This window comes from Ochotona princeps, chromosome 26, assembly GCF_030435755.1.
Source record: "Ochotona princeps isolate mOchPri1 chromosome 26, mOchPri1.hap1, whole genome shotgun sequence".
In the NCBI taxonomy this organism is placed as follows: domain Eukaryota; kingdom Metazoa; phylum Chordata; class Mammalia; order Lagomorpha; family Ochotonidae; genus Ochotona; species Ochotona princeps.
In genome coordinates this window covers 31227012-31252646 of record NC_080857.1, presented here as the reverse complement: position 1 = coordinate 31252646, position 25635 = coordinate 31227012, and the positions used below count along the sequence as shown (strand labels likewise).

The 25635-nt window shown below is 47.4% G+C and overlaps 1 protein-coding gene across 2 annotated transcripts in view; it reads left to right on the top strand.

The window, feature by feature from the left end:
• The first annotated feature begins 8947 nt into the window (after nucleotides 1-8947).
• The window catches only part of LOC101532730 (E3 SUMO-protein ligase RanBP2), a 56993-nt gene continuing 40305 nt past the window's right edge, over nucleotides 8948-25635 (top strand). For both annotated transcript variants that reach the window (XM_058655117.1, XM_058655118.1), the window contains exons 1-6: nucleotides 8948-9039; nucleotides 15648-15715; nucleotides 19260-19371; nucleotides 19760-19912; nucleotides 23169-23399; nucleotides 23673-23818. In XM_058655117.1, coding sequence (XP_058511100.1) covers nucleotides 8968-9039; nucleotides 15648-15715; nucleotides 19260-19371; nucleotides 19760-19912; nucleotides 23169-23399; nucleotides 23673-23818 — 782 coding nt within the window. In that variant the 5' untranslated portion in view covers nucleotides 8948-8967. The remainder of the gene's footprint in view (nucleotides 9040-15647; nucleotides 15716-19259; nucleotides 19372-19759; nucleotides 19913-23168; nucleotides 23400-23672; nucleotides 23819-25635) is intronic.

Below are 25635 nucleotides of genomic sequence, written 5' to 3'. Positions count from 1 at the left end.
GTCCTCAGCCTCCTTGTTTACCTGCAAGTGCAGTGACCCAGTGAATGGAAGGCTTCCAGAAATCATTTCTTACCTAATTGTCCTTGCTCAGTGGTCCCTCTCTCCATCCTCCCTCCCCTGAGTAATCCACACCCATGCACAAGCCTGATCTTCTGGCAGGGCCGTGTACTAGCCTGGGGCTCTAACTGCTCCAGGACTCATTTGCACACACGTGCAGGTCACTAGACTGTCTGCTGGGATCTCCCGAGGGTGTTACTTGAGTGATTTTGACAGATCTGAGAAGTTGTTGATTTTATTGCTCCGAGGTTGAGAAAATGTTTCCAAGGCCTATTGGCTAAGCCTATCCACAGACCCAGACACTTGCTATGAAGTGTGGCCAAGAGACTTGCCCAGCCTGTTCTGCTGTTCATTACCTGATAGGCAACCGAAGTCCTCTGCTGACTTAGATGAGCTGACTGTCATGTCCTCTGTGTGCGCCTGGGCATGCTGTTCACTGCACAGACATCAGCAGTCGAGGAGACCCAGTCCTGATACATGCACTCCAAGCTCAGCCCATGTCTTGTGATTTTCCCTGTGGCCAGTGTTGAGTCCAGCCATGTAGTTGCGGAGTCCCTCAAAAAACCTCATCTGGGGTGACCTCAGACTTGACTCCTGTGTGTGCCAGTCAGTGTAGTCAGGTTCGACCCATCACCTGCACCAGCCAACGAATACACTGGTGGATGCAGTTGCCTGGTCAGTTCTGCTCCAACCCCATTTCTTACACGAACCAACAGGTGCTTTGGCCCAGCCCAACCCAACCCAACCCAGCCATGTTCAGCCCCCATGCACACTAGAGGGTACCTCAGCCCAGTGGGGACAATCCCCAATTATACCACCAAGCCCACTTCCAGTCCTAGTTTGTGTTTATTCTGGCCTGTGCTGTGGTCTAGCCTACCTTGCCACATCCCATCCAGCTTTCATGTACACCAGTGGTTGTTATGGCTTAGCTCAGCCTGTATCACTCTCAGATCACGCCCTCATGTATGCCAACAGGTACTGCCATCTTGTCCAGCCTAGCCTTCGCCTAGCCCTGGTGCTTGTGCTTCAGTGGGAACCGTAGCCTAGTAGGGGAATGCCAGTTTCCCTACCGGGCCCACTCCCAGCATGAGTTCTTGCACTTGCCTGGGGGTTCTGCAGTCCACACTGACATGACTTGCACTCAGTCACGGCACATGCCAGAAGGGGCAACATTCTAGCCCACCCTGGCCCACACCCAGCCTTGCCCTCATGTGAACCAGTGAATTTGCACCCCAAAACAGCATGGCCTACATCCAGTCCTGGCTATTGCTTATGCCAGTGTGTGCTGCTGACTGGCCCAACCCACTCCACCCTCAGACCCAACCCACCTGTTTACTGACAGGTGCTGTAGCCCAACCTGGTCTGCCTCCAGCCCCAGCTCTCAAGCTAACCAGCAGAAATTACAGCCTAGCAGGGGAGTTCCCCAAGTTCCCATACCAGGCCTGCACCCTGGCTCAGATCTTACTTGTACTGGTGAGTGCTGTGGTCCAGCCTGACAGGTCTGTACCCATTGCAGTTCTTGCCGGCTTTCACATCAACTGGTGTGTGCTGTAGCTTAGCTTAGTCCATCTAGCATCCATTCTGGTTCTCATGAGTGCTAGTGGGTAGTGGGGCCTAGCCCAGTCTGGCTCATTTGCAGACCTAGCCCACATGCATGTTGACAGGTGCTGGAGCCTTGCCCAGCATAGTCCACTCTCAGCCCCAACTCTCATGCTTACCAGTGGGAGAGTTGTGCCTAGCAAGGGAGCCCTTTTAGTTTCCCTATCAGGGCCAGCCATGGCTCTTGCAGCTGCTGGCAGGTACTTTGGCCCAGCATGGTCCACCCGTAATCTTGGCTCTCCCCAGCAGGTGTTGCAGTCTAACCCAGTCCAGGGGTAGCCCGTACCACATCCTGGCTGTTGTGCATGGCAGTGGGTATTACAGCGTGGCCCAGCTGCACTGCCTCCAGATCCTATCCACGCTTAAGCCAATAAGTGCTGCAACCTTGTTTGGCATGGCTTGCCCCCAGTCCCAGCTCTCATGCTCCTCAGTGGGAACCGAACCTAATAGAGGAGTTCCCAAGTTTCCCTACAAGGCCTGCTTCCAGCCCCGATCTCATATGTGCTGATGTGTGTCACAGCCCACAGTTAGATATGGTCTACCCTGTCCCAGACTTTGCATGTGTTAACAGGTGCTGCAGACTGGTCAAGTCTGGCTTCCTCCCATCTCCAGGCTCCCACAAATTTTAGTGAGTTCTGAGGTCTGGCTGGCTTGGCCTGTTACCACCTCCAGCTCTAATGGAAACTGGCAGGTGTTGCAGACCACAGAGGTAAGTCCACAAGTCCTCTACAAAATCTGCCCCCAGGGCCCTGTGCAATGGCTCAGCGGCTAAATCCTCATCTTGCACATGCCAGGATCCTATATGGACACCAGTTTGTATCCTGGCCGCGCCACTTCATTCCAGTTCTCTGCTTGTGGCCTGGGAAAGCAGCAGATGGCCCAAAGCCATGGCTCAGCTCTGGCCATTGTGGCCATTTGGGGAGTGACCCAGCGGATGGAAGATCTTTCTGTCTCTCCTCTCTCTCTGTAAATCTGCATTTCCAAGAAAAATAAATCTTTGAAAAAAAAAAAATCTGTGCCCAGATCCAGTTTTCTCACATTTTGGTGGGTGCTATGGCCCGGTCTAATGTGGCCCACCCACTGCCGGGGCACCCACAAGTAGAAACGGGATACTATGACCTGGCCCAGCTAGGCATGCCCTCCTGCCCAGCTTTCACATATGCCAGGGGGAAGCAGGCAGTACTATTTATTCATGCTCACATCTCCCACATGGGTGGGCGCCTTGACTTGCCCCAGAAATACCCTCTGATTTTCCCCCTCTAAACCACCTCATCTCAGCTCCCTCACCTAGATCTGAGTGAAATGGCCCCGTCTGTGGAAGCCCCAGAAGTCACTTCCCACCTGTTAAAAATGTCCTTGCTGGCCCCAACCCCATCACTTCCCTCCGACCGCCTTCCCTAGGCAAGGTGCAGCCCTCCTGCTACGCCTGGCCGCTGGATGGCATGTACCAGCAAGGAGTGCCCCACTTTAAATTTTGCTGGCTCTTAGAATTCCCCACTTATCTTTTTAATACATCTTTTTTTAGATTAATTTATTTTTATTACAAAGTCAGATATACAGAGAGGAGGAGAAACAGAAAGGAAGATCTTCCGTCCGATGATTCACTCCCCAAGTGAGCGCAACGGCCGGTGCTGCACTGATCCTAAAAAGGGAAACCTGGAACCTCTTCCGGGTCTCCCACGCGGGTGCAGGGTCCCAAAGCTTTGGGCCATCCTCGACTGCTATCCCAGGCCACAAGCAGGGAGCTGGATGGGAAGTGGAACTGCCAGGATTAGAACTGGTGCCCATATGGGATCCTGGCATGTTCAAGGTAAGGACTTTAGCTGCTAGGCCATGGCGCCGGGCCCCACTTATCTTTTTTTTCTTTTTTTTTTTTAAGATTTTATTATTATTGGAAAGCTGGATATACAGAGAGGAGGAGAGACAGAGAGGAAAATCTTCCATCCGATGTTTCACTCCCCAAGTGAGCAGCAACGGGCCGGTGCGCGCTGATCCGAAGCCGGGAACCTGGAACCTCTTCTGGGTCTCCCACGCGGGTGCAGGGTCCCAATGCATTGGGCCGTCCTCGACTGCTTTCCCAGGCCACAAGCAGGGAGCTGGATGGGAAGTGGAGCTGCCGGGATTAGAACCGGCGCCCACATGGGATCCCGGGGCTTTCAAGGTGAGGACTTTAGCCGCTAGGCCATACCGCTGGGCCCCCCACTTATCTTTTTAAAAAATTATTTATTTATTGGAAAGCCTAATAGGCTAATTTACAGAGAGAAGGAGAGATGAGGATAAAGATCTTCAATCTACTGGTTTACTCTCCAAAGGCCGCAACAGGCAGAGCTGAGTGGATCTTAAGCCAGGAGCTAGGAGTTTCTTCTAGGTCTCCTATATGGGTGCAGGGTCCCATGGTGTTGGGCCATCCTCTGCTGCTTTCTCCAGTCATAAGCAGTGGAGCAGCCAAAACACAAAAGGGCACCCACATGGGATCCTGTCATTTGCAAGGTGAAAATTAACCATTCAGCCATCATGCCGGGCCTATCCCTGCATATCTTTAAGAAAATAGAATATGGGGCCCGGCGGTTTGGCCTAGTGTCTAAAGTCCTCACCTTGAACGTGCCAGGATCCCATATGGGCGCCAGTTCTAATTCCAGCTCCACTTCCCATCCAGCTCCCTGCTTGTGGCTTGGGAAAGCAGTGGTCCAAGGCCTTGGGACCCTGCACCTGTATGGGAGACCCAGAAGAAACTACGGGCTCCTGGCTTCATTCAGATCGATGCAGCTCCAGCCATTGCAGTTGCTTGGGGAGCAATCATTGGATGGAAGATATTCCTCTGTGTCTCTCCTCCTCTCTGTATTTGACTTTCCAATAAAAATAAAATAAATATTTTAAAAAATAGAATGGATAACTATGCTGGCATATTGGGATAGTTAACACAGATTTGGCATTAACCAGGCCCAGAATTCCCATTTGCTTCTTTTCTTCCAGCAGTGTGACACTTGCCTAGGTACAAGGCAACCTAGACAGTTGCCTACAGCTGGGAAAGAAAAACATTTTAAAAGTCAGCTTTCCCACTCGCGTGGGAGACCCGGAAGAGATTCCTGGTTCCCGGCTTTGGATCGGCGCGCACCGGCCCGTTGCGGCTCACTTGGGGAGTGAATCATCGGACGGAAGATCTTCCTCTCTGTCTCTCCTCCTCTCTGTATATCCGGCTTTCTGATAATAATAAATCTTAAAAAAAAAAAAAGGTCAGCTTTCCTTAAAAGAAAACAAGACTGTCTGAGCTATTTTGTCACATGATGTATGTAATTGTTCTACATGGTACGTTTATTTTCTGATATCACATGCTAATTCTTTCCTTAGTAGGCCCACTCCCAGCCCTAGTTCTTTCACTTTCCAGGGGGTACTGCGGTTCATGGTGACACGATTTGCCCTTTGTCCCGACACTTGCCAGCAGATGCTAGAGCAAAGCCCAGCCAGCTGGCACTTATCCTGGCTTTTTCATGTGTCACAGGAGGCAGTGGCCTCACCCAATCTGGCCCTCTCCCAAACCTAGCTCACATGCTAGCTGATGGTTGTCATAGCCCTGCCCAGCCTGGCCTGCCCCCAGTTACAGCTCTCACCCATCAGGGGAGTCCTTGCAACCCTGACCAAATTTGCTTCTGGCCTGGGGTGTTGTGTGTTCTGGTGCATGCTGTGTTTAGTCCGGCATGGCCTGTCTTGCCTTGGCACTCTTTTGACGGTGCTGCAGCCTTGTTCTGCCTGGCCTGTTCCCAGTTCCCGGGCACGGTGGGGGTGCTGCAGCCCAGCCCAGATCCAATTGACCAGCATGCCACACCAGTCTACCAGCCTGGGACCTTACCCCTCCACCTACCTTGGACCCAAGTATGAGTGCGAGTTCCCAGGCCCACGCTATCCTGCCAGGTGGGGGTCACACTCCTCAGTCCACTCAGGACCTTAGGATGTGCACCTTAGGCCCTGTCTACCTGCACCCACAGCAGCAGGGTGGCCGTTGCTCCTACCCATCCTCCTGCAGGGCCCAAACACGCGCACCTTGGTCTCCCTTCTTGTCTTCATATTGCCTGATCACTCCCACATGTGTATTTCTTTCCCTTTCCGTCACAGTCACCTAAGGTCCTGAAGTCTCCGACAACAAATCACTCTAATATCATCCCTTGGTCTTTGCTGTTGTTCTAGCTGTGGTCACTCTCTCCTGATGGACACAAGGCCAAAGCATTTCCCTGCCTACTCTGTGTCTCCTTTGAGCAAGATGCTTTCCTTTCTTCCACCAGCGGTGAACCACATATCCCTTTCCGGTCTTTCTTTCTGACTTCCTGCCATTCTTTAGTTCCCTCTCTTTGAAAGGTGACTTGAAAGGACAATGGACTTCAGCTTCTACACTAAATCCTTCCCCTGGTTTGCTTTTTAAAAAAGATTTATTTTTTATTAGAAAGGCACATTTACAGAGAGAAGGAGACAGAAAGATGTTCCATCTGCTGGTTGACTCTCCAAACGGTTGCAGCAGGCAGAGCTGAGCCAATCCCAAGCCAGGAAAGAGGAGCTACTTCTGGGTGTCCCATATAGGCCCAGGAGCCTAAAGACTGGAGCCATTCTCTGCTGCTTCCCCAGGTCATAAACAGGGAGATGGATCAGAAGTGGAATAGCTGGGTCATAAACTGGTGTCAATATGGGATGCTAGCTCTTGAAGGGGGAGGATTAGCCTGTTGAGCTTGGCTCACTCCACCTCCTCTCACTCTACCTGCTTCTTACTGGGTGTGTGTGGGACTGACAGATCCCCCAGGTATAACTCCACTTTGATGCCTGCTAGGTCGACAACTCCCAGGAGGCACCCCACCGATGCTCCAACCATGGACCACACAGTCTCTGCTGGTGTAGTGACATCTATTTGTGGGAGCCCAACTATGCTCCCGCCTCTCGGATGACCTCACTTCTGTTCCATAGAGTGGGGTTGTGAAACTTGGGTTAGCCAAGTAAACAGTTATAGTCTCCTCTATAATCCCAAATGGAAACTCAAAGCACATGCAGACATTAATATCTGTGTCTCTGAAGGACAGGTGTGAGAAAAATAAATGCACCCCCATTGCCCTCAATATATTACAGCCTAATGAAACTCAATGGGTGTGAGAAATACTTTTTTATTGGGACAATACCACTCATAGGCATTGACCCTATGGCAAAGTTTATCATTAACTCTTCCTTCACCTCAGCTATCATTACTCAATCCCATTACAGTCGAGGAAGCCATTCCCCATGGTACATACAGGAGCCCGTCTTTTTAAAAGGCTCGGAATTATGAGAACTCGTTAACGCTTCTCAGAGAGCCCGCAATACTCAACTCGCTGCTGGTTACATACAAAATTGGACTCTCCCCAGTTCTGGGGATGCATCCTCAACTACATACCTATTCTTACCTACCACCCCCAGCTTCATGGCAACAGCTTCTGACCTATACCAAAATCATCAACCAGGACTGGTGCTCCAAAATCAGGCACCTAGCTTGCACCCATGGTTCCTTTTCACACCCGTCTCCTGGGCTCATCCATGTTACCCCGTATCCACATCTGTGAGCCCTGTGACTTTAACTCGTTCCAAAATCCTAACAGGATTGCCTCTTACCCAAATATCCAGGAGCAGGGCAGAACCAGAAACCTCACCTAGCAGCACCTGAGTGAGACCCCGAGGAACATCACCCACTGGGTGCTGCCCCTCCAAGACCCAAGGGAACAGTCTTCAGCCACTGAGGCACTCGCACTCCTTCTGTATCCTTCATGGTCTACACTGTTGAACTCTCTGTAAGACAGCTGCCCCACCCTGCTCCATACCTGTGCTCTCCCCCTGGAGTTGATCTCCAACAGGCCGGATGACTGCCTCTTCTTCAGGGGACAGCCTGCCTCGATCACCACCTAACTCACCCCTTCTCTTTGGAGGAATGACCTTGCTGCCTCCCTCCTTTGCCAAAACATCCTGGTTGAAAAGTTGTTCTCTCACACTCCTTCAACCAGGAAAACAATCCAAAAAAGCCCACATAAAAACCCCTGCTTGTCACTAGCCGGCAGGTGCCTGTGGCCAACCCCTTTGGCTCTGCTCCATTAGTCGCGGATCTCGATCTGTCCAGGTTGCTGTCAGATTCTCTATCATTTCTGATTATCTTATTTATTTTTATTTTTTTTAATTAAAAATTTTTTTCATTTCTGATTATCTTCATATTAATCATAGTGTCCCACACGTCCAAGTGACAATGTAACATCTTTACTTGATATTTTCTTATATAAGATCCCAATATATACAGAAATGTGGTCTAAGTCTGAAACATCCTGAGCATTGAAAACATCTTCAGGCTTTTTTTTTTTTTAAAGATTTGTTAAAGATTTGTTTTTATTGGAAAGGCAGATTAACAGAGGAGAGACAGAAAGGTCTTCCACCCGCTGTTTTATTTCCCTAATGGTCACCACGACCAAAAGGTTTTATTTTTAACTAATGATTTTAAATTTGATATCCCAAGGTAAATATGTTCGAAGATTTGTAAAGTACAGCTGACTTAAAATCTTGAGATTAGTACTATTAAAGTTTGATGCAGCCTGTACTGCCACTGAAATGCGACCTTTCAAAATGTACGTATTTTTCAAAAATACATGCTTCGTATTCACATATGTCCCACACAAGCTATCCAGCCAATCGCCTGCAGGATTGCTCTAATTTATAGGCTCTACCAAGATGGTCTGTTCTCTTTCCAGTCCCATGATTGTAACAGTGATACGCTTTGGCAATTCCTCCGTGGTGTGCTATCCCGTGGCGAACATTTCAAAGTGAGCCTTACGCGGGACTCTGCGGCCGACGCTCACATATGGACCCTCTGGCAGCGCCGGACATGTCAGGGTAGAGCTGGGCAGGGGAGGAAAAGACTGGCCAGGGCAGGGCTGGGCAGGGGAAGGTAGAGCTGAGCAGGGGAGGGCAGCGCTGGGCTGGGCTGGGCAGGGGAGGACAGCGCTGGCCAGGGAAGGTTTGGACTGGACAGCGTCGGGCAGGGATGGAAAGGGGAGAGCAGCGCCGGCCGGGGAAGGGCAGGGGGGAGGGCAGTGGAGGGCAGCGCAGCGCCGGCCGCGCCAGGCCAGCGCCCGCAGGAGGGCAGTTCCGGCCGGGAGCGCCACCTCCATGGCGTGGCGCACAGTGCTGACGCGCAGCGCACGCACGCCGCTCCTCCCCACGGTCGGCGACTGCGCTGCGTCACGGGTCTTCAGGCGCCTTGGTGCCGGACCGTGCCACAGCTGCGGGCCCCGAAGCCCACGGAGTCGGGTCGGCGGCGCGATGAGGCGCAGCAAGGCCGACGTGGAGCGGTACATTGCCTCGGTGCAGGGCTCCGCCCCGTCGCCGCGAGAGGTGAGTCGTGCCGGGAGAGGCCCGGGCCCGGGCCCGGCTTGCGGCGCCGGCGTCATGGCTCCCGGCGCCAACCGCTCCCTGGCGCGTGGGGTCGAGGCGCGGGGCGGTCTCTCTGCCCTGTGGGCGGGCGCGGCGCTCGTAGGCGCCGGAGAGGAGCGGCGTGGGCCCGCGGCGGGCCGCCGGCGGCGTTTCCTCGCGCTGGCCGGCTCTGGCTGCCCTTTGCCTTGGGCCGGGCCTAGGTGTGAGCCGCGCCGCCGGGGACTCGGGTCGGTGCCCGCGCCGCCGGCGGGCTCCGCGGTCCCTGCTCGGACGGCTGCGCGCGGCCGCCTCCCCGCTGGGGCCGTGATGGAGCGCGGCGGGCTGTCCCTGCGGTGACGGCGGTCCGAGCGCGGAGGACTGGGGGCAGACGTGCCGGGCCTGCGCCCCTCGCTCCGCATTCTGCACCCCGCATTCCAGCCCTGCGCCTCGCAGTCTAGCGCCCTGCACTCTGGCCCCGCACTCCGCGCCCCGCTCGGGTCCTGCGCCTCTCACTCTGCACCCCGCACCCTGTACTCCCTGCCCTGCACTCTGGCCCCGCACTCCGCGCCCCGCTCGGGTCCCGCGCCTCTCTCTGCACCCCGCACCCTGTACTCCCTGCCCTGCACTCTGGCCCCACGCTCCGCACTCTGTGCCACGCATTCCGTGCCCCACGCCCCGCATGCGCCCCACACACTGCGCCCCGCACTCAGCGCCGGTCCTGCCCTCCGTACAAGCTGCTCGTGTTTGCGAACCGTTCCCTGTAAAACTGACTCTGGGGAGCTGTGCAAGGTAACACACCGTGGTTACCATGGCTTCGAATTTGTGATCTTGTTCACAGCTTGTTCTGAGGGTGTTTTTTGCTCTTAAATAATGACTTTGCTTACAGGAGGTGGAGAGTGGGAAAAATTTATAGCTGGTGGTGGTGGGCAGGAGCTTGAGCCGGTTTACCTGAAGTTGAATCGTATTTAGAGCAGTGTTAACGTTTCATGCATAAGGAGGCTGACATTGGCGATTGGTGTGGAACATAGAATACCCTACATGGTAACTCCAGTTCATGGTTTTTATGGTTGAGGAGGACAGAGCATTATTCAGGGTCCGATTTATACAAGTGCTTATGAGAATAAAGATCTAGATGGATTGTTTAGTGTGTATGCGGGAAATGGAATTACATGCTTAACGTTGTTTTCGATGCAGGAAGACTGAAGTCCTTGCAGAGTTTTTCCATACTAAGCATTTCCACTAACTTTTTGAATTCTCGTGTGAGGGCTGATCATGATTTAAAAGCAATGCAGCGTGCCTTTTCCCAGTCTTCTATGGCTGTGTGTTACTTTAGATTCGCAGTAAACTGTGCACATTGGGATAAAGAGGCGTGCAGAATCAAAAAGGCGGCATTTCAGCTGTGGGTCTGATTTAGGTTTTTCTCTCTGATTGTTTAAAGATTGATTTATTTTTATTGGAAAGGCAAATAAAAAGAGAGAAGGTAGAGAAAGATCTTCTGTCCCACTGGTTCACTCTCCAAATAGCCACAACAGCCAGAGCTGAACTGATCTGAAGCCAGGAGCCAGGAGCTTTTTCTGGGTCTCCCATGTGGTTGCAGGGTTCCGAGGCTTTGGGCTGTCCACAACTGCTTTCCCAGGCCCCAAGTAGGGAGTTGGATGGGAATGGAGCAGCTGGGATATGAACCGGCACCCATATGGGACCCTGGACGTGCAAGGCAAGGATTTAGCTACTAAGCTACCTTGCCGAGGATCTGATCTGGTTTTTTACATACTGTGGTGGGCTACAGTCTGTCAGGAGAGGAGGAGGAGGTACCCGTGTGCAGTGTGTAATTTCATACTGTTTTCCTAGACATAAGTAACAAAGTGTTCATAGTATTAAAATGTTGTTGAGTTTCCATGACTTCGAAGATTGGTATGATTGTGCTGGTCCCGGTATGGTTTTTTTAAATTAATTTTTTGAAGCATGTTTGGAGCCTTCATGAGATTCCTAGTGGGACCTTGGCTCTCAGAGTTTAAGAACTACTGGATGGGGGCCCGGCACGGTGGCCTAGTGGCTTAAGTCCTTGCCTTCAACATGCTGGGATCCCATATGGGTGCCGGTTCTTGCCTTAAAAAAAAAAAAAAAAGATTTATTTAATTTTAATCACAAAGTCAGATATACAGAGAGGAGGAGAGACAGAGAGGAAGATCTTCTGTCCGATGATTCATTCCCCAAGTGACGGCAATGGCCAATGCTGTGCCGATCCGAAGCCAGGAACCAGGAACCTCTTCCGGGTCTCCCACGCGGGTGCAGGGTCCCAAAGCTTTGGGCAGTCCTTGACTGCTTTCCCAGGCCACAAGCAGGGAGCTGGATGGGAAGTGGAGTTGCCTGTATTAGAACTGGCGCCCATATGGGATCCTGGTGTGTTCAAGGCGAGGACTTTAGCCACTAGGCCACGCTGCTGGGCCCGAAAATATTTTTCTTAAAGACTGCTGGTCTAGATACGGGTTAAAATAATCTTTCTACTACATAACTTCTATCAGATGAGGTGAATTGTTACAGCCACCTCTTTTTAAATTTGATTTTTTTCTTAAGATGGAAACATTAGGTTTGAACCTGAAAATTTCAGCAGACTGTGTATGAAGTGTGTGACTTTGCAATTTATGAAAATGTAAAATTAGATCTGAGTAGATGTGAACACAGGGTGATTTGGATAGCTAGTGGGGATGGGGCACAGCTGCAGCTGCGAAGACCGGCAGAGAGGGACCTGGATTGTGGGTGTGAGGTTGTGCTGGCTGCGGTGGGAGCCTGTGCTCTCCGAGTGCTGGTTCAAGTCCCAGCTGCCGACTTCTCATACTGCTAGTGCGCCTGAGAAAGCAACTCAAGGTGGCCAACGTGTGTGGGCCCCTGTGTCCATGTGGGAGACAGAAATGGAGTGCCAAGCTTCTGTGTTGGCCTGGCCCAGCCTGGGTTGTTTTAGCCATTTGGGGCATGAACCGGTGAATGGAAGGTTCCCTCTGTCTGTCTGTCTCTATGTATGTACACACACACACATACGTATATATCTATATCTATATATCTATATATATATATCTGCTGCATCCCATATGGGTACCAGTTTGAGTCCGACTGCTCCACTTACGATCCAGCTCCCTGCTTACGGCCTGGGAAAGCATGAGGGATGACTCAAGTCCCTGGACCCCTGCACTCACGGGAGAGATCCCGAAGAATCTCGGCTTCAGACTGGCACAGCCCTGTGACTGTTGTGGTCATTTGAGGGGACTGAGTCAGTACATGGAGTATCTCTTTCTTTCTCTCTGCTTTTATTTTTTAAATATTTACTTATTTACTATTGGAAAGGCAAATATAAAGAGAAGGAGATAAAGATCTTCTGTCCACTGCTTGACTCCCCAAACGGCCACAACAGCCAGAGCTGAGCTGATCTGAAGCCAAGAGACAGGAGCTGCTTCTAGGTCTCCCACATGGGTACAGGGTACATGGGTACAAGGCTTTTGGGCTTTGGGCTGTCCTTGACTGCTTTCCCAGGCCACAAGCAGGGAGCTGCATGGGAAGTGGAGGAGTGGGGACAGCTGGAACCGGCTCTCATATGGAATCCTGGTGGATGCAAGGTGAGGATTTAGCCGAGCCCTCTCTGCATTTCTTGTTTCCAGGGAAGTTTGTGGGTTCTTAGCTCATTGTAGACGTAAAAAGCTGGGAAATAAGTGCAGGAGTGAAAGAAATTTGATTTTGAAACAAGGTGGCAGGAAGGCAAGTGGAAAGTAGAGTGTGACAGGACACCGGCTTCATGGGAAATGGTTTGGACTTTTTCCTAAAGGTTTTTTGTTTTCTCACAGTCATAGGAAGAACCCAGGTGTCTGGGCTGATAGAAAGGTGTTTTGAATGAGAACTCCAGTAACTCTCGTTTTACTCTGGGCGCGTGACCTGCGGCCTCCCCCTCCCCCCCCAGGGCTGGGCAGAGAAGCAGAAGGGGAACTCCCTTTGTCTTGGTTCTCCGGGAGGCTCTGAGCTCTTGGCTTTGTTCAGCCAGCACACCTAGTGTCCCTAGACAACTGTGAGATGGGGACCAGGAAGTGGCACCTCCACCCCCTTCCTGCATTGCACCCCAAGACTCTGGGCCTGGCCTCAGTTCTGACTGTCAAGTAAAATAAGTAAATTTTAAAGAATCATTAAAAAGAAAGAAAGAAAAAAAGAAGAGTGTAGAGAGATTAGTTAGTACTTACTGATCTCCCAGCTTGGCAGAGGCTGGCCATCTGTGAACTCTGGCTTTCTGGGATGCTGGATTCTGTAGTTGCTTGAGGTTTGTAGTCTCATGTCCTCATTGTGTTTTCATTGGTTCATCTGCTGGTACGTGTACCATTTTTACTTCCTCACATCTACTTTTGCTCTTGTTGAAAATACTGTTCTTCCTATACTTTTTACCGATGTGTTATATTGCTTTATAGTCTGTCATCCTGCACATGATTCTTACTTTTTAGATGCTGCTGGGTATTCATTAGGGAGCGAACATGCTGGAGATGTCTAAGATCTGCCATCTGCAGGTAATCTCCTTAGATGCTTGGGAGTGCTGCAGGGGCCAAGGCTAAGCCAGGCTAATGCCAGGAACTTCTGCCAGGTTTCCCGTGTAGGTGGCAACACACTTACCACCTTCCACTGCTTTCCCACACACATTAGCAGGGAGCAGGATCGGAAGTGGAGCAGTTGGGGCATGAAATGATGCCCTTATGGGATGCCAGCTTTGCAGGTGGTACCAGACCACACAATTTTGAGCTCTCAAGTGTGATCAGGCACATAATCCTATTAACTTCAGCCAAAGAAAGATTTTTAAATTTTATTTGAAAGGCAGAGGTACCGAGAGACATCAGGAGAGAAGTCTCCTCAGATGGTTGCAATAGCCAGGGCTGTTCCAGGCTAGAGCCAGGAGCTGGGGGCTCGTTACGCTGCGTGGATGCAGGGGCCCCAGCACCTTGGTCATCCTGCACTCCCAGGTGCATTGGCAGGTTGCTAAATCAAAAGTGGACTTGAAGCAGCACCCAGATGGGGTGCTGGTCTCACAGGCAGTGGTTTTGCCCACTGTGCCACAATTTTGGACCTCTGTAGTCTTGTAATATGTTTTAAATTGAAATGTGTGACTCCTTCCAAATTTCTTCTTCATTTTTGACAGTGGCTGTTTTAAAATTGTATTTCATTTTTTAAAATTTGAGAAACAGCCACAGGTGGAGAGATTTCTGTCCACCGGTTCACTCCCCAAATGCCTGTAGCGGGTGGGGCCAGCTTAAGTTAGGAGGCTGAGGCCTGGTATAGGTCTCCCATGTGGCTGGCAGGGACTCATGCACTGGACATCTGCCACCTCTGTGCGTTAGGAGGAAACTGAATCTGAAGCAAGTAGTGTGGATTTGAACCAGGATGTGGAATAGACACCCCGAGGAGCGAGTGAAGTGCTGGGCCAAAAGCACGCGCTCTGCAGGAGTGTTTGATCCAGGAACCCTGGCAATCTCGTGAATTTGAGGATGGCTCTTCGTTTTCTACAGAAAGGCTATTGGGATTTTGATAGAGCTTGTGCTAAGTCTTTTGATGGTTTTGGATGCTATGGACATCTTGAAAAGAATGTCTTATTCAGGAATACAAATCTCTTTCCATTTGTTAATCTACAAGGTTCTTCCTTGATTAATTCCCAGGCACGTCACTTAACAGTGGAGTACATTCTAATAATGGTTTCAAGTGATATTTTTTGTCATTGTGTGAATATCATAGAATGTACTTAGATAAATGGTAAAGCTTAGTTACTTGGTATAGTCTCATGGTGCTGTCAAGGGGAGGATGCTGCTGACATAACACTCTGCGTGTGTGTGTGTGTGTGTATTTTTACAAAAGGTTTATTGATTATTGGCTTGAAAGGTAAAAATGGAGCGATCTTCGATCTGCTGGCTTACTCCCCACTTGACTGTACTGGCCAAGGCTGGGCTGGAATGAGGCCTGATATCTGGATCTCATTCTGGGTCTCCGTGTGAAAGGACCAATCCTCTGGTGCTTTCTGGAAGTGGTGAGCAGGAAGCTGGAGCAGAAGAGGAGTGGTGGGGACTTGGGTTGGTGCTTGTATGGGATGCTGAATCTGCCGTCATTGGCTTCCCCTGCTGGCCCCTATGGGTGGTGGTGGTTTTAAAGATTGATTGATTTGAAAGGCAGTTAGAGACAGGGCATAGAGCAAGAGCTGGAGACAGTACTTATGAGTGCAGGTTCTCTCCCAGTGGCCATAGCCACAAGGACTGGGCCAGGCTGAAGCAAGAAGCTTGCAACTTTGGGTCTTCCACCTGGCTAGTGTGAGTGTAAGCACTATCTTTTGATTTCCAAGGCTTATTAGGAAGCTTGGTGGGAAGTGGAGCGATAAGTAATAAGACTTCTTGTGTTGTTTGCCTCTCCAGATGTTCTGGAATTTACTTTTTTGTGGAATCGTGACTGCTAGAATATACATGTATATTTCAGGGAATTTTGTCTTTACCTTTCAGGGAACAAAAATTAATGCTGATCTTATTAGGAAACAGTTGTAGAATATTTCAAAATATGATGAGTGAAACTTCTTGTTTCTTTTTTAGAAATCGATGAAAGGATTCTATTTTGCAAAACTCTACTATGAAGCTAAAGAATATGATCTTGCTAAAAAGTAAGTGTCAAGTTGTAAGCATGTTTCAACTTCATAACTCACAGCCTTACCTCATGCTTTGTAGTTGTTAGGTTGCAATTTTAGGCTCTTTAACAATGCTTTGTAAATATATTCTGAACTAAGAGATTAATTGTTATTCAGACTGATGTTAAAGGCCAGCCTGGAGGTATTGAGGTAGGGTGTAGAGTATTTTTTTTTTTTATTAAAGATTTATTTATTTTATTACAAAGTCAGATATACAGAGAGGAGGAGAGACAGAGAGGAAGATCTTACATCTGATGATTCACTCCCCAAGTGAGCCGCAACGGCCGGTGCGCGCCGATCCGAAGCCGGGAACCTGGAACCTCTTCCGGGTCTCCCACGCGGGTGCAGGGTCCCAATGCATTGGGCCATCCTCAACTGCTTTCCCAGGCCACAAGCAGGGAGCTGGATGGAAGTGGAGCTTCTGGGATTAGATCCGGCGCCCATATGGGATCCCGGTGCATTCAAGGCGAAAACTTTAGCCACTAGGCCACTGTGCCAGGCCTAAGTATTTCTTGTGTACTGCTGTTTGTTTATACCTAAGGCAAGAAATAGTTTGACTTCAGACACTTAATATATATAGATATTTTAAAGGTGTATTCGTTTTTATTGGAAAGGCGGGCTTACAGAGAGAAGGTGAGACAAAGAATTTACATCCACTGGTTGCCAGAACCGAGCTTCTTCTGGGTCTCTCACATGGGGGCAGAGGGCCAAGGACTTCAGTTGTCCTCTGGTGCTTTCCCATGTCATAAGCAGGGAGCTGGATGGGTAAGCAGAGCAGCTGGGACACAAACCAGTGCCCACATGGGGCCCCAGTACTAGCAGGCAGAAGATTAGTCAGTGGAGCCATTGTGTCAGCCCCCAAGAAATGTTTTTAAGGATTTGCTCATTTGAAAGGCAGAGTTACATAGAGAGGGAAGACTGAAAGATCACCCATTGGCTGGCTCACTCCCCTGACGACTGCAGTGCCTGGGGCGGGGCAGGAGCCAGAAGCTTTTTTTTTTTTTTTTTTTAAATCTCCCACATGGGTGCAGGGGCCCAAGCACCTGGGCTGCTGTCCTCTGCTTTTCCAGGCTTATAGCAGAAAGCTGGATTAGAAGTGGAGCAGCAGGACTTAGACCAGTATTCATATGGGATGCCAGTGCTTTCAAGGCGAGGACTTTAGCCACTAGGCCACAGCGCCGGGCTCTGGCTTCACATTTTGTGGTTGTTGTTTGTTTAAAGATTTATTTAGGGGGTGGCATGGTATTGATTAGGTTAAGGCTCCTCCTGTCATGTCGGTATGCCATGTAGCTGCCCATTCAAGACCTAGCTATTCCACTTCCAATCCGAAGTTCCTGCTAGTGTGCCTGGGAAGCAGTGGAAGATGACCCCAGCTACCCATGTTGCCGCTGTTCGGGGAGTGAATCAGCGACTAGATCTATCTCTGTCGCTCTCCTCCAACCCTTTCCTCTCTCTCTCCTCCTATAACTTTGCCTTTTAAGTTAATATTTGAAGTTATTTGAAAGGCAGAGTTACAGAGAGAGAAGGGATGGGAAAGCGTTTCTTCACCTACTGGTTCACTCCCCAGATGGCTAAAATGGCTAAGACTGGGCCAGACCTTATCCAGCAACTTTATCTGGGTCTCCCACATGGGTGAGCCCAAGTACTTGGGCCATCTTCTGTGTTTCCCAGGCACATTAGCAACAAGTTGAATTGAAAGCGGAGCAGCCAGGATATGAACCAGCACCCATAGGATGGTGGCATTGCTGGCAATTTTATCAGGTGTACCACAAGGCCAGCCCCATGACGCTTAATTTATATACATATAAGTTATATATATATATAATATATATTATATATTATACTATATATTATATATAGTATAATATATTATATATAATTATGTATACACACACACACACACATATATATGTATATTTTAACAGAGATAGACACAGAGGTATGTACTGGCTTACTCCCAAATGTTCACAACAGCTAGGGTTGGGTTAAGCTGAAGCCGAGAGTTGAGAACTCAGTTCAGGTCAGGTAATTGAATGAATGAATGAATGAATGAAAGAAACAGAATTGGAGAGGGGATGGGAGAGATAGAGAGTCTCTGCTGGTTTACTCCCCAAATGGCCAAAAGAAGCCGGAGCTGACCTTGTGCAAAATCAGTAGCTGGCAGCTTCTTCCAGGCCCAAGCACCTGAGCCACCTTCTGTTTTCGCAGGCAGTTAGCAGGGTGCTAGATCAGAAGTGGAGTAGCTGTGGCTTCACTCTAAGCCACGGCACAGGCGCTTCAACTCAGCCTTAAAGGGACTCAGATCTTGAAGCCATCTGCTGCCTTCCAGGGAGTTCGTCATTAGGAATCTGGTGTTGGAGTGGAGCCAGGCTTCACACCCAGCCGCCCTAGAAGGGCGTGCATGTCCAAAGCAGCGTCTTGACTGCTTCGCCAAATGCCGGCCCTTGGAACGTTAGAGTAAGAAAAGTCTGTAATTTCTTTTTAGATAGCAGGTATATTTATCAGCGGGACAGCAGTGAATACAAAATTAAACTGATTACTGTGCAGGACAGTGGCTTGTGTAAGATTTGTAAGTGACTCTGTGTGGAAATCCAAGTGACTTCTTAACGCCCATAGACTGATTTCCTGATTTGGGACAATTTGACATAGGATGTTAGAGGGTGGAGTGCTATTAAAAGCACCGATGGGAAGACGAGCTGACGAGAAAGGAAACTGAGTAATGCATTGTGTAACTTGCAGCTCTGAGACAGGGAAGCCATCTTCTTGTTTGTTTTTCCCCTGAATTTTAGGTCTTTGGTCTAATTTATTTTACAAAAACACTGCCACTCAGTTATTTTCTGTTTTTGATTGTTACTTGATTAAAGATATGGAAATTATTTGGATTTGGTAATATAGTTACTTTTTCTTTTTTGTCCAATTTTAATTGGGTACAGTATGGTTAGAAAGAATTTTCTTGTTTCAAGGCTGAATTGATTTTATTATTTGGAAAATTGTTCTTTTTTATTCAGTTTAAGTGTTTACTGTAACTTTCATGATTTATGCAGATCTGTAGTGTGTTATGAAAATCAGGAAGTAGCTTACATATTCTTTTTTTGTTGTGCAGGAAAAAATTTGGTGAATATGGAATTTTATTTTATTTTATTATTTTTTTTTAAATGGGTTCCCCCCTTTTTTTTTTTTTAAACATTTATTTAATTTTTATTACGAAGTCAGATATACTGAGAGGAGGAGAGAGAGAGAGGAAGTGGAGCCGCCGGGATTAGAACCAGCGGCCATACGGGATCAAGGCAAGGACCTTAGCCACTAGGCCACGCCGCCGAGCCCGAGTATAGAATTTTATACTAAACTATGTCTTTGGAGTTATCTGTATATTCTGGTATAAGTAAACAATGACAAATCAATAATTGAAAGGTATAAATTTATTTGATGATTGCTTTGGTTTTAAGATGTACCATTTAGGTAGCATTTAAGTATACTTTAACCATTTACGGATCACTTTTGTATTACTCTTTTGAAACAGATATTTGTCTACATATATTAATGTGCAAGAGAGGGATCCCAAAGCTCACAGATTTCTGGGTCTTCTTTATGAAGTGGAAGAAAACACAGACAAAGCTGTTGAATGTTACAAGGTAATTATAAGGTGAAAAATGTACCTTTACATAACCAGAAGTAAGATACCTAGCATCACCTACATGTTCAGCCAAACCCATGTTACTCATGCTGTGTAAACATGTGCTGATGTCCCAGAGCAGATTTAAAACTATGTGCTTCAAAATACACGGTCCAAAGCACATTTTAAAGTGGTCAGAGATGGTATTCATGTATCTTTCACATTCACCAAATAAGTTTTTATTTGATTCATTATGAAGAAATTCGAAGACATTTTAATAACTGAAATAATGTCATCAAGGAATAGAGTTTTAAATGAGTATGTGGTATTTTTTATCCTTTATGACTATATAGTCATACAGACATAAAGTGTGCTTAATTAACGTTTCACTTCCATTTTTATTTCAGCGTTCAGTGGAATTAAATCCAACACAAAAAGATCTTGTGTTGAAGATCGCAGAATTGCTTTGTAAAAATGGTATTACAGATGGAAGAGCAAAATATTGGGTGGAAAGAGCAGCTAAGCTTTTCCCAGGAAGTCCTGCAGTTTATAAACTAAAGGTAAAAAAAAAAAAACAAGATTTATAAGAGGAGAAAATTTAAGACACAAGCATTTCTAATATTTGGAAATTTTTTAAAAAAAGGTTTTATTTTTATTTGAAAGTCAGATATACAGAAAGGAGAAGAGACAAAGATCTTGTGTCCATTGATTCACTTCCCCAGGCGGCCGCAATAGAAGGAGCTGTGCTAATCTGAAGCCAGGAGCCAGGAGCTCCTTCTGGGTCTCCCACATGGATGCAGGCTTTCAAGGCTTTGAGCTGTCCTTGACTGCTTTCCCAGGCCACAAGCAGGGAGCTGGGAAGTGGGACTGATGGGACACTAACCAGCGCCCATATGGGATCTCCGTACATGCAAGGCTTTAGCTGCTTAGGCTACCGTGCCAGGCCCTCTAATATTTGGAATTTAAATGAATTTTTTAGAGTTATAGAGAAGGAGGAGAGGCGGATCCTGCATTTACCGTTTCACTTCCCAGTGGCCTCAACAGCCAGTGCTGGGCTGGACCGAAGCCAGTAGCTTGATCCAGGTCTGCCATGTGGGCGGCAAGGACTCAGACACATGGGCCATCTGCTTTTCCCAGGCTGTTAGCAGAGACTTTGCTAGAAGTGGACCAGCTGGAATATGAATTGGCACCCAATATATAATGCTTGGCGTTGCAGGCCACAGCTTTACTTGCTACGACCCGACACCAGGCCTAACTTAATTTTTAGTCTGCAAACTTTAATATGGAATGTGTGTCTGTTGTCTTTAAAATGTATTGATTGCTGGAGTGATGATGCAGTGATGAGTTAAGGCGTTGGCTGCATGTGGGCACCGGTTTTAGTCTCTGCTGTTCTGCTTCCTGTCCAGCTCCCTGCTAATGCAGCTGCAGAAACAGCAGCAGGTGTCCTGAGTGCTTGGGTCCTCGCACTCTTGGGGGTCCTCACACTCTCGGCCTGACCCAGACCCAGATACTGTGGCGATTTGGGAGGTGAACCAACGCAGGGAAGGTGTCTGTCCCTCTGTCTCTCTGTAACTCTGCCTTTCTCATCAATCAATACATATTTTAAAAATTCTTTTTTCTAAAAATTACAGTCTTCCTGTGCCTGTAACTTATTGTTCATTATTGTGCTTTACAAGTGATTGAAGTGATGTTTGCTTTACACTTTAGGAATATTTAATATTAAATTAGGGATTTTACAGCTTTTTTTTTTTATTTGTTGAGTTAAAATATAAGTTTTTTTGTGTAAAGTTTTTGTTTCGCTGTGTGAAAACTAGTTACAGGATGACAATTTAGAGTTCTTACAAAGAAGAGTTTGTGAAAACTGTTTAAAAGAGGCAATAGTTATCTTATGAGATAGGATTACAAACCAGTGTTAACAGATGTTTTTTCTAGTATGTTGGCGGTAATAACAAAGTGTTGGGAAGCTTTTTATAAACATTAATCGGACCTGGTTGTTATTCTTCTTCGAGTAAATGCAGCTTAATAACTTTTCCGGAGAAATTCTTTCCAAATGTGTCTTTACCGAGACATCATCATTTATTATTATCATTATTTACAAATTTATTTTATTTTTGATGTTCATGTAGTTGAGAAGGATGTATGCCCATGTGGACCACTGATTTGGGTGGGGACGGTTGAGGTGTGGGGGAAAGCAGATGAAACAATTACTTTCAGTTTTCTTTTTTTCTTATAGGTAAGAGGACTTTTGAATATGAGAGAAGTATTTTCAAAAAAATCTAAAAAGCACACTTTTATCTAAGTTATAAGAAAAGATTTATTTATGTATTATTAGGAAGTCAGATTTACAGAGAGGAGAGACAGAAAGATCTTCCATCTGCTGGTTCCCTTCCCATGTGGCTGCAGTGGCTGGAGCTGAGCTGACCTGAAGCCAAGAGCTTCTTCCAGGTCTCCCATGTGGGTGTAAGGTCCCAAGGCTATCCTCTACTACTTTCCCAGGCCACGATCTGGAAGGGAAGTGGAGCAGCAGGGACCCGGACTGGTGCCCGTGTGGGATCCCGGCAAATGCAAGGCTAGGACTTCAGCCACTAGGCTACTGTGCTGGGCCCAATTTCATATACATTTAAAAAAGTTTGTTTGCAAGAGAGTGACTCTCCGTATGGTTGGAACAACAGAGTCTATCAGACTGAAATGAGGCGCTCTATCTGGGTCTCCTGGATTGGTGGGGAGGAGCTGCTTGAGCCATTATCTGTAGCTTTTCTACCGCACTTTGCGGGGAGCTCAATCAAGCTGAGTAGTTGGCACACAAATTGGTCAAAAATTTTACTTCTTTTTGGGGGACAAGAGATACAGATAGATCAAGAGCTTCCACCCCACATGCCTGTAACAGCCAGGTCTGGGTCAGACTGAGATCTGGAGCCTGCAGCTCTATCCAGGTGCTCCCTGTGGGGGTAGGATATTGAACCATCATGTGCTGCCAGTATGGAGAGTACCCATTAGCAGGAGCTGGATCCAGTGTGGAGAAGCCAGAACTTGAAGTAGCTACTCTGATATGGCCTACAGGGATCCTAAGTGGTGACTTAGCCACTCTACTAAATGCCTGTCCCGGATTGTATCATTCTAGTTTGACAGCAGGAGTGTTGTATGTATAGCCAATAAAAATGTGATTTTAGTTAAGTGATGGAACATGTGACAGGGGGATATATGGGCCCCAAGCAGGCAGGAGAGTAAGAAAGGCGTTGGTCTGAGTGGTACCTAAAATACGTATTTTGAGTACCAGTTTCTGGCAGACGAACGAGTGGAGGATAGTATAACTGGACGTGAGCTCTCTTAAGCCATAGTATGTCTCTCCATTGCTAACATCAGTGACAGCTGTTAGGATGCAGAGTGTTTTATCCCAGTTGCCAAGGCGGTGAGATGTTTGTACGAGGATTTGGAGGAGGCAGTGAGGAGTGGGGCCACAGGCCTTGCTTGCTTTCCTTGTGTAGTCCGGGAGAAGGCCGTCCTGGGGCTTGCAGGCTCTGTTGAAGGGATGAGGCTGGGAGGTACAGATCGTGCTTAGGAGGATGATGAAGGAAGCAACATAGTGGCGGTAGAGAGGATGAGGCATTGAGCAGAAGATGGGGCCTGGCGGTGGGGGTCCACTGGCGTGCCCGAGGGGTGTGAGCCATTGGCCGTGCCTTCTGCTGCTTTCCACATCGAGTTGTTGAGCTCCGACTTCCGAAGCAGCTCTCTGAAGGGGCTGTTCAAGGTGTAGGATGGTACTTTTGGTGTACTTTGATTTTGCTAAATCATGATTTTTTTTTTTTCCTGAAATAGGAACAGCTTTTAGACTGTACAGGTGAAGATGGATGGAATAAGCTTTTTGACTTGATTCAGTCAGAACTTTATGCAAGACCTGATGATATCCATGTGAACATCCGACTAGTGGAGCTGTATCGCTCCAATCAAAGATTGAAGGATGCTGTGGCCCACTGCAGTGAGGCAGGGAAGAACAGAGCTTTGCGTTCCAGTTTAGAGTGGAATTCATGTGTTGTGGAGACCCTGAAGGTGGGCAAAAACTCTCTGGTGTCTGTACTTCTACATTTATGAAACAATACCCGCCCTCTAAGGTTTTAAATTTTACTTGTTATGTACCAAACAAGATGCAATTGTTAAGATGCAATTTTTACCAGGATCATTTTGATATCGGTGCATGAGGGGGGTTGATAGGCACGTATTTTGGGGATTTTACTAAGGTAAAAGTTACAGTGTAATAAGAATGGACAAAGTAATTTTGAATGTAAAAGTTTTGCAGCTTAGCTTTTTCTTTCTTTAATACAGGAATATCTGGAAGCTTTAGAGGGTTCGGACTCTGATAAAAGTAACTGGCGAACAACCAACAAAGACCTACTTCTGGCCTATGCTAACCTTATGTATCTTACACTTTCCATGAGGGATGTGCAGGGAAGTAGAGAAGTACTGGAAGGGTAAGTTGGCTTTGTGAACAGGGCACTAACCGAGCATAAACTGCTGATGCTTTTTTTTTTTTTTTTTTTTTTTTTAAAAGCAATGCACTTCATTGACTTAAATTTATTTACTCCACTATCATTCCTGCACTCAGGAGTTACAGTTAATAAGATGAGAGCCTTGGAGGGAATGTTAACTTATTTTCCGGGAATATTATAGCTTATATTGTCTGACTTTGAGTTTCAAAGAGAACTCCTGCTGTTAACATTTGATTAGATTAGCTGTATGTTGAGTGATTCAGATTTGGCATGTTTAAATGAAGAGTAAAATGTTCTAACTGCCATTACATATTTTATTCATTCATAGTTTTTGTTTGCTAGCTTGAATCTTTTATTTCAGAAATTGGATCTTTGATTCTTAAACTTTTTTGTTTTGTTTTTTAAAAAAATAAGAGTTAATGGTTTTTGCACCTGGCAATATAGCCTAGTGACTAAATTCTTGCCTTTTGTCTGCTGGTATACTATATGGTTGCCAGTTCATGTCCCGGCTGCTCTACTTCCCTCCCAGGTCCCTGTTTCTGGCCTGGGAAAGCAGTGGAGAACGGCCCAAAGCCTTGGGGTCCTGCACCCTCGTGGGAGACTTGGAAGAGGTTCTTGGCTCCTGACTTCGGATTGACTCAGCTCTGGCCATTGAGGCTGCTTTGGGAAGTGAACCAGTGGATGGAAGATCTTTCTGTCTCTCCTGCTCTCTGTAAATCTGCCTTTCCAATAAAAATAGATAAATCTTTTGAAAAGATTTTGTAAAGATTTTTAAAAGATTTTTTTTTTTTATTGGAAAGGCAGATTTCAGAAAGAACTATCTTCTGTTCAGTGGTTCTCATGGCCGGAGCTGAGCCTGGAACTCAGTCTGGGCCTTCCCTGTGGTCAGCAGGACCCAGCTTCTTTAGCCATCACCTGCTGCTCTAAGGGTGTGTGTGAGCAGGAAGCCAGAATCAGAAGTGAAGGCAGGATATGAGCCAGGTTCTCCAACATGAGAGGCAGGTGTCTCAGGCAATATCACTTCTTTTTATTTTTAATAGAAAGGTTTATCTATTTTTAGTTGAAAGGCAGATTTCATGGAGAAGAAAGATCAACCTCCTCTATGCTGATTCACTCCACAAATAACTACACTGGCCTCTCAGCTTCCCACGTGGGTATAAGATCTCGAGGACTTAAGCCATCCTTCAGGGTAGTAAGTGGAGCAGCTGGGAGATGAACTGGTGCTCATTTGGAGTGCCAGCACTTGTAGGCTGAGGATTAGCCAGTTGAACCACCATGCTGGCCTCTCAAGTGATATGTTAACTGCTGTACCAAATGCCCCTATTTAGCATTAAAAAAAAAAATTGGTCTTTTAAGTGACTCAGTATTTATGCATGTTTATGAGTGGCATTTTTAATTTGAAAACTTCATTGTGGAGCACTGTGTGCTTTTAGGAGGCACAGTGCAGTGTTTTAGCAGATGCGTACAGTGTAAACTGATCAGATCATGTGCTCAGCAGCTCCACCTCTGCGTCCTTTGTTTTATATTTGTGTACATCTCTTCAATGTCTGACTTGAGAACCCAGCTTGAGTCTACATTCAGCGTCATAAATTCTGCATGTCATAAAGCCTCTAGGAAACTTAGCTGTGCTACATCTATGGAAAAACGAGAGAAAAAGAAGAAATCCAGTACTGTACAAATAAGTTTGTCCTCGTGGATCCTCCTCTAGCTCCATTCCCTTTGTTATAAACTACCTTAGAATCTTACGTAGGAGCCAGTGATGGGGGGCAGGTGGTGCTGCAGGAATGCCAGCATCCCAT